At 40.4% G+C, this 12,050-nt stretch overlaps 1 protein-coding gene across 7 annotated transcripts in view; it reads left to right on the top strand.

The window, feature by feature from the left end:
* The window catches only part of ABLIM1 (actin binding LIM protein 1), a 190,992-nt gene that overhangs the window by 72,892 nt on the left and 106,050 nt on the right, over positions 1-12,050 (top strand). Inside the window, exon 1 of one of the 7 annotated variants that reach the window (XM_072931286.1) lies at positions 185-469. The exons of the other annotated variants lie outside the window; for them this stretch is intronic. Coding sequence (XP_072787387.1) covers positions 454-469 — 16 coding nt within the window. The 5' untranslated portion in view covers positions 185-453. Of the gene's footprint in view, positions 1-184; positions 470-12,050 lie in introns of those variants that run through there. 7 annotated transcript variants of the gene reach the window in all.

The raw sequence follows: 12,050 nt of genomic DNA, 5'->3' as shown, positions 1-12,050 counted from the left end.
AGCTGATAAATACCACGTTGGAACAGCAGCCCTGCTCTCCCTGGCAGTGCTGCAGGAGCGAATGGCAGCGGAGCGGGGCTGTGCAGGCAGGAATGAGTGCAAGGTGCTGGGAAGGGCTGCTGGAATCCAGCCCTTGCTGCCATTCCAGCTGGAGCTGGGGATCCAGCACAAGGGCAGGAGCCAGGATGAGCTGCCTTTAGCCACAGCAAAGCACCACAGGGGGAGGATAGGAGAAACGAGAAGCAAGGAGACAGTGATGAGCAATCGGACCTGATCAGACCTTGTAGGAAATCTGGAATAAGCTGCCTTTTTTCTTTATTCTATTTTCTTTTTCTTCTATTTTTTTTTTAATTTTTTAAATCTACCTCCACCAAACACTGCTGAAAAAGAGACTGAGTTTAAATTACTCCAGCTAATTCTTGCTGCTTCCACTACGAAGAAAAATTGTTTGCCATGGTGAAAGAAAAAGGTAATTATGTTTATTGATAGACTGGAGCCTAAACCTAATGTGCCAGCCAGTCACCTGAGGTTTAAAACCTCACATTTAAGATGAGCATGCTGTGATTGGCAGTTGTTGTTTTCCTTTCTATAAAAACGATGTGTGAAGCCCTGCAGTGGGTTGCATTGATTATCGTTGTACCTGCTTTAATAAGGGTAGAATCTGGAACACATCTAATTTAGTGTGTCTGCACAGCAGGGTCCCTTCTGTGTGTACATGTTTGTTTGGGGTTTTTTTCCTGTGATTTAACTCAAGTTGACAGTTTTTTACCTGTATTTGCTACAGTTCAAATAACTTTGACCACTGCAGCAGCTAGTTTAAAATTTTAAAGATAAATATTGATATATTCAAATCTGGACTTGAGAGGGTATATTTTAAATTTTAATGGATAAATGCATTATATGGGATTTTGAAAAATGCTTGAATTTTGCAGCAGTAAATTAGATATCAGTTTCAGTTACCTATAAGTAACATTTTAAGCCTCCTACGGAAGAATTTGTTAGTTTAAAAAATTTAGAAATAGTTGTGGGATATTTCCTTATATATACTGGTCTGTATAATTTTTTGTATTATGAAGATGTGAGGTAGATTCTGAGCTGTATTTGAGTGTACTGGATGTGGTTTGGGGTCATTACACCATCAGAGACAGATTCACACTCAGTCTCTTCTGTGAAGAGGAGAGCCTGTGTTCCTTACTTCTGAGGACTCTGTAAAAATAACGTGGGAGAAATTCAAACTAGGGCAGAAATAGAAATAAGAAGGAGTAAAGGTGAGTATGAACAAGCAGTTTTGCAGCTTTGAACACACTTTTTTGAAGTGTTGTAAATAAAAAGTGACTGCAAGTAGCTTCACAGATGTGTAGACTGAGGAGAGCAGGGCAAATGCCACATATATGACAAATGCCTGCCACAGTGTGTCGTACATATCAGGAGGACTGCAGTAATAACCATTATCCAGACTATTGATCATTTTTGTTGATGAAAGGTGGTGACCCAGCATAAATTTTATTGGCTACCTAGCATCTTTGGGATCCTTTATTTCAGATTTACAGGGTTACTTTTATAATGTCAGTCATGAACTGATGATCTGCTGTCCCTATCAGTGAGCCATTCCAGGGATGGTTTAAATAGGAATTTCACCCCAAATCCCAGAAAGTGCAGGTTTCAGAATCATTTGAATGAACTACATTGATCATCTTGTCAGAAAAATAAGTGTATTGTCCTTCACTTTTTCATAACTGTTGCTTGTTTTGTAAGATGCATTTTAAGACAGGGCTGCTATCTTAAAGGGTTTTCCTGAAGTGTACATAAAATATGTGTAGCATTCAGGTTTGGTCCTTTTATATGTTTCTGTCCCCTCCCCCAGTTGATGTTCCTTTTGTTGGATTCCCTGTGTTATGTGGAGTACCTGAGGAATACACTGTAAATTCAGTTTTAGCATCTTGCACCATGAAAGTTGTCATTTACCTGCGAAAAATCAAAACAAGCCCGTCATTTTTGTAAAAAATGGGAGGGGAAAAAAGCTTCATAGAAGAGCAGAGGAAGTTGACAATGAATCGTTGAAAATATGAAAAAGATTTGTGTTTAAATTGCTTCCTTTCCCTTTCCCCACCAAGTTTAGTGCATTATTAAAAATGGCTATTTATATTTATGTTGGATATAAATATTTTTTTCCTGTTCACAGAGATAATGGACTAAAATAACTAAATGTTTTCTTTAAGTTTGGAGTGCAATTACTAATATTTCATAGCTCATGGCTGCAGAAAGAGAAAGGATGGAATCTGTTAAATATTTTGATTTTCTATGTTATTACTTTCAAATAATTTCCCCAACAATTTTTTTAACTCTTTTGTGTCTGCCTCAATTTTCCTTTTTCTGTTTGTTGGTGGGTTTTTTTGGTTGCTTAATTTGTTTCTTTTGATTTTTGTTTTGTTTTTCTGGTTTTTTTTTTTTTTTTTTTCTCCTATGCTTTAGTCAGAAGGTCAGGATTTATTCCTCTAAATGTCACTCTCTGCAGTGATACTCTTGCAAAATGCAGTCAATACAATACAGCTGGTCCCCTCCCTTCCAGCCACTGCTGGAACTGTGGTTTGAGCAGGCTGAAAATGCAGTTCAGTCCAGTGTCATTTCACATGTTAAGTAGGCACTGGAGGGGCTGGTTTCAGCTAGAAAAATGCAACTCCAATTCACTGAATTGAAAAATTGTTGGTAACAGTTTTTAGCAAATCAGCATGCTTCATTATGCTCATATTGTAGAATGATTTCAGTGTCTGCCTGGTTAGTTCATACACAAAAAGAATCCTGAGGCCAGGGTGTTTTCTGCTGACACCAAACGGCGCTTCCTAAGTTATGTCTGACTGATGCCACATTCTCATCTCTCTGTGTACTTATCTATTTCCAATTATGAACCCTTACAATCTAGTTTTTCAGCTAAATTATTATCACTATGCTGCATCCATGGGCAACTTTCTCTCTTCTTGTCCTTTAACAGAAAGATCACATGTGCATATGTTTGTCTCGTTACTAATTCTCTCTGGCAATTCAAAGCCCATATGGAATAATCTACATTCTTGCTGCTTCTATGTTGAGGCCAGTGTGTGGGTTGGGAGCCTGCTAGCCAGGTTTCTGTGTGATACAAGTGTTGTAACTTCATGTTTACCCCATTAGTTCACATAAATTGAGGATTTATCCCTGATTTTTGATTTCTTGAGCAGTTGATGAGATGTGCTAGTCTGTGGAAGCATATTGGTAATCAGCTTTGTACCCGATGAAAACTTGGACAGGATCATCCATGGGCAAACCTAGGAAAGTGGATTAGTTGCTGTTCATGCTTCTGCATGCTTGGAGGGATAAAAGGAGAAGATACGAGGGGTTGAAGATTTTTTGGATTAAGGAAGCAGGCACGGAGGCTTCGTGATTTCTGTTCTTCATGTACTGATTCTGCTGAAGGGAAGGTGTTGGCACCTACTGGGTACCGAGTTGCAGTCAGCTTGATCATGTTTCCATGTGCTCACCGCTTCTCTGTGGGTGCCTACTGGTGCTGGCTTTCCCAGGAAGCCCCACAGAAGGTGCAGGTCACCAGTGGTACCATATTTCCTGTATTGTTGGGCCCGTGGTTTGGTCTTGCAGAGGGATTTTGTTCTCTGTTGCTTTTTCTTCATACTTTTGATAAAGCATGATAGCAATACGCCTTCAGGTTTTGACCAAGGGGATTGGTTTTATGCTTGCTCCAACCTTCTTCTCTTCCATTTCAATCCCAAGAGCTGTGAGCCCACACAGGAGCTTTTAGTCTTTTCTGCAGTTATAATGTGACTGCTTTAAATGGGACATTCTTTGAAGAGTATGCAAGTGTTACCTGTCTGCTAATTTAAATGTGTTCTCTCTTGGGAACTTGGTCTCTCCAGTGCTCTGTGTATTTGCAGTCTTAAAATTTCTTCTCTGTGTTAATCAGGAGACTGTTGAGTAATGGGATTTGGGGCCTAACACTGTCTCAGTGTCATGGTTGCTGATGAAATATAGTCTTGATTTGAACTCATGGCTTTGGAACTTTTTAACCCCAAGTGACCTGGGAAAGTCTCCAAGTTTGTTGCTTTTGGAGCACATGACAAAATTATGCAATCACACATTGGCAGGGGGAGGATTGGGGAGTTAATTTTCTTTTTGCTTCAGTTTACTTAGTTTCACATTTGGTTCTGCTTGGCCGTTTGCTTTTGGGGCTGGGCATTTGGATTTTTTATTTTTTTTTTTTTTTTTTTATAAAGGGCATGTGCTGCCTTGCACAAACCACAGAAAAGGCATTTTATAAATATGCATAATAATAGATGTTGAAAAAATACACTTGTAGTTAAAGTACTAAACAATAGAACAGTTTTGTGTTAGAGGCTCTTAAGGTGACCTTGGGGAGGTAATTTGATCTCCCCTTGTGTTAATCTGTAAAATGAGGATAAGAACATTCCTCTTGTCTGCCTTGATTATTTGAATTTGAGGTCTTTGGAGCAGAGAGTTTCTTTTACCTTGCTTCACAGCTGTGACAAGGCAATCTTAGTGTTGGGATTTCACTACTTCTAATTGTACAAGAAAAAAAAATAAAGAATATCCAGTGCTATGTGATTATCTTATAAACATCTTATTACTTTTAAAAGGCAATGCAATTATAAAGGAATTATGTTTCTATTGGCACATTTATGGCATTGCTTTTCTGTACTTTGTCTTTCTAAATTTATTTTTAATATTAGGTTTCAAATTGCAGTTCTGGTGTGGAGCATTGATACTGAGAGAAATAAAAATAACCAAGGAGATGCCAGCTAAGGCACTGCATGTTTACTGGAGATTTTAATTTTTTTTTTTAATAGCACTTACTTCACATGAGGGTACAAATACTCATATCCAAAGATTTGGGCAAGCACAGTGTGCAGTCCTGCCCTGCCTGCCCATTTCCCATGTTTCCCAGTAGTGGAATTCCATACATTCCTTGCATCCCAGCTGTGTGTAGGAGCCAGCCCTCTGAAGATACAATGAGAAATGGGAGATACTGAGAAATGGGAGAATTTTTGCTATTGATCTCACTGGAGGGGAGGTTTTAGGGGGTTTAGTCATTAAATTTGAGACCACAGAGTTCATAGGTTCAGGTGTTGGTAGGGGTAGCTCTTCCTGCAACAGAAAGAATGAGTGGTGTGAGCCAAAAACCCCCGGTCTGGAAAAGGGGATGTTCAATCAATTTAATTTTCTCACAATTAACACAGTTCCAGTTGCTGATTCTGGTTTTGAAGATAAAAGCAAGCAAACATATGCTCAGAGAAGCACACCCCATGTTCTCTCTGGCACTGCTGGTTTCCAGTCCATGTCACTCATTATCCTCAGCACCTCTGGTGAGGCTGGGGTGGGGCAGGACGCTGGTACCAGGCTGCTGCTCCTTTCATTGTGCTGCTCCTTTTTCCTTGCTCAGTTATTTCCATGTGAGCTCCTTTGCTCCTGCAGTCCTTTTGGAGTTGTACCTCCTGCCAAGACTCTTTGCCCATGCTTGGGGCAGCTACTTTGCCTCAGCATTTCTCCTGCCCTGGCATCATTTTTGTTTCTCTCTTCCCTGTGCTTTGATGTCTTCTCTGTTCTGGAATTGTCTCCTGAATCTCACAGAGTCCCAGAGGGGGTCAGGAGGGACCACAGCAGCTCCTCTGGTCCAACCTGCCTGCTCAAGCAGGGTCATCCCTGAGCACAGGGCACAGGATTGTGCCCGGATGGTTCTGGAGTATCTCCACAGCTCCTCTGGGCAATCTGTGCCAGTGCACAGTGAGATGCTCTGGTCTGTCTTTCATCTCTCCCGCTGTTTGTCCTTTCAGTGTTTGCTGCCTGTTGCTGTGTCTGTGTTTTTGCAGAGGTTCTCTGTGCTCCCCTGGTTCTGTTTTGATGTGCAATGGGTCAGGTTTGCCATTTGCTGAACTGGTGGGACCAACACTGACCAGCACAATGCCATGCTTGGCCACCTGCTACACAAGTCACCACTGCAGCACCATCACTCCCAAAGCCCTGCTGGTTATGGGGAATACAACTCAGTGGAATAAAAAATTATATGGTTGCTTTCTTTGGATGAGAATTCAGAAGGCAACACTTTTATAGCTAGAGTCTTGGCATAATAAAATTGTTTAAAAAAACATTAAACTAGGGCTGAAAAATATTTTTCCAAAAGGGACGTAGGAATATTGGTAGGAAATAATTTACAAGTTAGGATGATAATTTGGCCTGCTACTGTAGGAGAGTCAATTATTTTTGTAGAAAAATTAATGGATACCAGGGGAAAAGACCAAGTTCCACTAATCAAAATGTCTTGTGCCCTTTGGGTAGAGAAGCCAGGGAACAGGAAAGTAATTTTTTTTTTTTTTGTTCTGGGGGCAATCCATAACTAATTTAAAAAGGATTATTTATAACAAAGTTGATTTTCCACCTAGAGGACAGTCAGTATCCCCAAAAGAATAATTAATCCTTGCCTTCGTTGAGCCTAGATAACTTTCAGGCTCACTAGGGATCTGTCTAAGGAGAACACTTAGGCATTGTCTGAAGCCTGTTCTGTTCAGCAGAGTGTCTTGTTGAGTCTAATTGCATCACTGGGAATTAAAGCTAAGGAAGTGCTTCAGTACTGTCCCAAAGTTGGACCAAATTTTTAGGGGCTGTGAGATGTTTTTGAAAAAAAATTCATGTATTTTATTAATGATGGTCATTTTGTGTTGTAAGAGACAACTAGAGAAATAATTCTGGATTTTATATGTATTGTTCATAAAGTGATATAAACCCCAAAGTGATTGAAGCCTTGTGTCAATGAATTGTGTACATGATCTATAATTAATGCCAGCTGTTCAGAAGTGAAATGTTGTTGCTCTTATGCTATATAAGAGAATAATAGGCAAGGTTCTATAAACACTCTCAAAAGAGTGAGAAACTCCCTAATTCCCTCTGCTGTTAGTACCACTTCAGCATCACACATCAGTGTAATCTACATGGCAGTATTGTGGAACTGTGTTTAGTTCAGGATCCGGTTCAGAAGCAGTATCTTAAAATCATATCAAATTAAATAAGTGATCCAAATAAAAATGAAGCCTTTCAGAACATTGAGTGTTATTTTTTATTACTGCTGGATCGAACAAGAGTCAATGAATTACTTGTTTGTTCAAAGAAGCAGTTAAGCAGTTGCATTTGTATTTTCTTTTCTCTAAATGCACCTCAAAACAGGATTTGATGGATCTGAGGGTGTCTACTTTCTATCCAGCAGTGGAGGTGCTAGCCAGAGGAACAGGCTGTGTTCAGGGGTACTGTGTTGGTCAGTGCTTTCCCTGTGATAGTCCATTTACCATCTAATGCTAACACTTGATGGTCTTTAAGAGCACAATTATTTGTTGTTGGAATAATATACCTCAGAAACTATAAAATATACCTCTATGCTGCAGTGTTTTTAGGGTCTGGGTGCCAAGATGGGTAAATAAGCACAGGGCAGGGCTTCTGAAATGTCTGGTTTATCAGCTCTGTACATGGCAAACTATCCTGGGCATCAGGAGCCACATGAAGATTTATGCTGCACATTTCTGTGGCTGTCTAGTTTTAGTTCGAGGCTGTGTAGCTCAGTCCTTAGAGATTGCAGAAGTGAGGGTGGTACTGAATGATGGGCATTTACAAGGTCCTTGATTGAAAGAGGGTTTCTTAGCATGGGGCACAGAGCTGCTGGGGTTTAAAGGGGTTGGCTGAGGACAGGTCTCTGCAAGGGTCTTGTGAAAAAAAACCTTGGAGAGATTCCTGGTGGTAGCTGAGAGGAGATTTTACCACAGATTCTGTTTTGAAAGCATCTGGGAGACCATGGACTTATGTAGGTCAGTGTTCCTCCTCAGATAATCTCAGGGCAAACAGTGGGAGAATTGATTATTAAAATTAGCATTTTTATATTGACTTACTTCAGAAGGAAATTGAATTCATTTTACTGCATGGAATGCTTATGGAATATTCAGCCTCTAAAAAGGATGCATAGGGGAGCTGTGATGAGTTTGTTGCCAGAATCCCCACGTGGGATGCTGTTTGGGTAGCTGGGAGGCCTGATAGACATTTGAGTGCTATTATAGGAAACCCCCACTCATCAGTAACCCAGAATTTCCATGCTGTCTGGAAAAAGCAATTGTTTTTTCTGCAAACTTCAGCAACTTGCTTTCATGTAGCCTTGAGGATCCTTCTGGATTTGCACTGAACAATTTGACACTTCTTTGTGCTCATTGTTGTGAGTAAGGTCTTGATATGGTCTTGATGATCCTTGTGGGTCCTTTCCACCTCAGACTATTCTATGGGGTTTTTTTTAAGATAGAGACATCAAGTGATGTGTATGAGATGACTGCTCAGAGTATGTTAGCATCAAGAGTATGCTGAGGAGCTCTCGAATTTCTAATTACCTCTGTCCTATGTTAGAAGAAAATCACTCTTCTGAAATAGTGAATGATCCTCTTGTGTATGTCAGATGTGTTGAAGGCATAACTCAACATTTTTTTTTGCCACTTACAAGGCTTATAAACAGTTACTACATGTTAGAGACTTGCAGATGTTGGGTGTGAGAAGCAAATATTTAGCGTGATCTTCCAGCCCTTCTGCAGGGAGTTCCAAAGGGTGAGTTGATTATCCTGAAATACTGCCCCTCAGTAAGTTGGTTGTGGAACCAAATGCAGAGAACCTTTGTGGATGTGATGAAGATCAAGAAGGGCATTCCCAAATCATCAGATAAGAGAGTCTGGATTCACTGTCTCTTTATCACCCAATTTTTATGGTGATCTGTCTTGTGAAAAATTACTGTGTACTAATGTAGAAATATGGCAGAATAAATTCGCTTTGTGCCTCTCCCCTTTGGCTTGCTAACCACTAATCAGCAATCCATCTGTTAACAATCATGTTGAGTAACGCAGGAATGCAGGTTTTAATTCAAAGACTGGCTTGGCTTAGTCAACATTTGTTTGATCATCATCTGTTTCTCAGCATGTCTTAGTTTGCTGCATACTTCATTGCAAGATTAGTGCCTTTTCATTACTGAAAATAGTTCTAAAACTCCCTATTGCTTTTTCTGTTTGAGCTTAAAACAACACCTGACCATATTCAGTTAAGAAGCTGTTCTTGACTCTTCTTTGAAAGGATTATAATTTTTCTTAAGCAAATATAAATGTAATAATATTGTCATGTCCTTTTGTTCCTGCTAAGTATAGATGATGCTCTAGAATGTGCTTTTATTCACCTGGCAAGTGATCAAAGGCAAACACGTGTGAAGAGATGTGGCAGAAGTTCCTCCTTGCTGCTGTTTCAGAGAATGGCAAACTCCTCTAAACAGGCTCTGATGCTTTTGTGTTGAGAAGAGCGTGAGTGGAGTTTCACTCTGCTGCAGTTTCTCTGGACTGCAGAGCTGAGTTAGCACTGAAGTTTGTTCCTAGCTGACGGACTGAGAAAGCTCTTGGGCTCCTGGTGGGTCCAAAGCAAGAGTGGGATGTCCCGAGGTTCCTGTTCAGCCATAAGTTGATAATTAATGCTTTATCACTGAGAAACTGTGCACATTGTACACTGAAGCTGTAGACTGACAGAACCTGTGGTGAAATCCCCAGAGTGTCCAGATAAGGATATAACCCCTACATAAACACAATCTCATTTTCTTTATCTCTCAATCACTATCAAAGGCTTGGAAAACTGGATCCACCAAACACATTTCTTTCAGTCGCAGAACCATCACAGTTACACTGTTTTATTTTTTCTGTGTTGGAGAAGGTGATCTTTTTTCAGCTAGGATCAAGCAGGTGCTGGTGTTAAATATCTCACTTAATGCTGAACTATTCATATGCATAAGTCTTGATAGGGCTGAGGCCTTAGGCCCTGATCTTGTATGCTGTTCTGTGGGGAATTAATTGTGCTATCAAAGCTTGAGCTAGAAGAAGAGGCATGGGAGGGGGATAGGAAACAGCAGGAAAACTAGAGAGAAAATAAGCATGTTTGTGCTTGTGTTCTGAAACTTTGAAATAAATGCAATTTTTTTCTGTGCTATATTTTTAAAGGTCATTATTTCCTCGCCTTTTTATGCATTCGAGTGTGTGGCACAAAGCTTTTTATTTTTATTTGTAAATAGCATAGGAGTTGTCTCTCATTGATTTCAAGTTACAGTTGTTAATATTTTGGGTTATTGCCTGGCACGCATATCTCTAAATTTTTATATTTCATTCTTTTAGCTGCATTAGCTCTATTCATGGGCTATGCATACCTAAAAATAGGAAAGTATTTAAATACTGGTTTCCTTACTCAAAAATAATGTATGTTTCATCTCCTATTTTTAAAATTTGCTTTCTGGTATTGAAGCCTTTACATCCTATTTTCATGCAGTAAGTTTGATATCTTTGCCTACAAAATGTTCTCAATTTCCTTTTTTTAGGAGCTACCCTAACTTACCATTCTGGTTCATCCAATTAAACTTGTAAATGTCTTTATAGGCTATTTTTCCTTAAAAAAAAAAAATCAATTTTTCAAGGAAGCAATGGACCTGGTTTCTAGACTGGATATCTGCCATGTCTTCTGCTTAGCCTTTTGTGAAAATCTTTTAGTTGCTGTAGAAGCAGCCAAGAGATGTGGAGGATGGAGTGGAGGGGATGGATACCAGTCTGTTCATTACTGTCTTGTAGTCAGCCCCACATCTGGCCATGAGATGCTGTTTTGAGGATAGATAGCTCTGGTGTACTTTGTTTGTTGGAGCTGAAGAACTGAGGCTGAGGAGCATTGGTTGTGATCAGAAATGAACTGGACACAGAAGAAAAGTACCAGTTTTTCTCTGTTGAACAAGTAGGGAGTCAGACCAGAGGCAGAGAACTGAGGGATTGTGAGTGATTCTTTCTGCATCTAAACCAGAGCAGGCTTGGGCTGTCATGTCCCTCTCCTAATCCTTCTTCCCTGGGTTCAGCTGTAACTTCCATCCCACCAACACCCCCCCCAAAAAAAAAAGTGAGGTAAACTGTGGTGTTTGGAGCCCCATGTGCTGTGGCTGGGCGCACTGCCCTGTCCATTGTGCTCTCTTGTGGGTGTGAGTGCCACACCTCACCCCCATCAGGGCTCTCACTTCTGCCAGAGGAGCTGCTGCACTGCCATGGTCCCTTTTGCATCTGCTATTTTCAGCAGCAGATGAATTGTAAGGGGAAAATGATAATACTTGCATGGAAAACGTGAGAAAAGATTTCAAAACTGTGGCAAAAAGTTTAAGGTTTTTTCTTTTGCCTTGTTTTAAAAATGAGTACTCTGGATATCTATAGACAGCACAAATAGTTTTAAGACAAATTGGCACACTGTAGGAGTGATACAGATAAATTTGCAGGAAGAAAGAGCTTTATAATGCTTCTTGAGATCTGATTTGAATGGCAGTAGTATGAGCTAGCCACAGTCTAGGATTTTCCCTTAGGCCTTCTCATACATGTGGAGGCAAGCAGCTCACTAGTATCTCTTCATGGGAGTGCCTCCTTCCAGGATTTCCTGGAATTCCTGAAGATCCCTGTCAGATACCTGTGGCTAATGACTGCAGTAACATCTTTATCAGTCCCTGGCAGCTGGGAGGTTTGATTTCCCTCTCAATCACTGCTTGGTCACCTTACCTGATAGGATTCTTACAGATTTGAGATCCAAGAACTGAGTCTGCAGATAAGCAAAATGACACTGCACTTTTAAATAGGTATTTCAGTACCTCCTTGAGTCTCCACTGTGCTGGGCTTTTATAAAAGAGGAATTCCTTGGAGACTGCATGGGCTATAGACAGACAGGCTTTTCAAACCAGGGGTTACAGGCAGTTATCTCTGACAGAAACACAAAAGATGGGAGAAAATTACTTCTCTCTTTACAATAGAGCATGGAGGAGAAGTGATAAGGCAGATTCCATTTTTGAACTTGATTCTCTGGTGTCTCCAGCATCTTTCAGCTCAGAAAATGTATTTTCCCAGCTTGTTATCCTGTGCACAGTGCCCACCTGCCTCCCTCTGTCCTGTCCCAAGCAAGGGGCTGACAGCTGCATTAACAGCGGAGCT

The sequence above is a fragment of the Taeniopygia guttata genome, chromosome 6, assembly GCF_048771995.1.
Source record: "Taeniopygia guttata chromosome 6, bTaeGut7.mat, whole genome shotgun sequence".
Taxonomy (NCBI): domain Eukaryota; kingdom Metazoa; phylum Chordata; class Aves; order Passeriformes; family Estrildidae; genus Taeniopygia; species Taeniopygia guttata.
The sequence above is the reverse complement of the archived record's forward strand: the minus strand, read 5'-3'. Positions and strand labels throughout refer to the sequence as shown.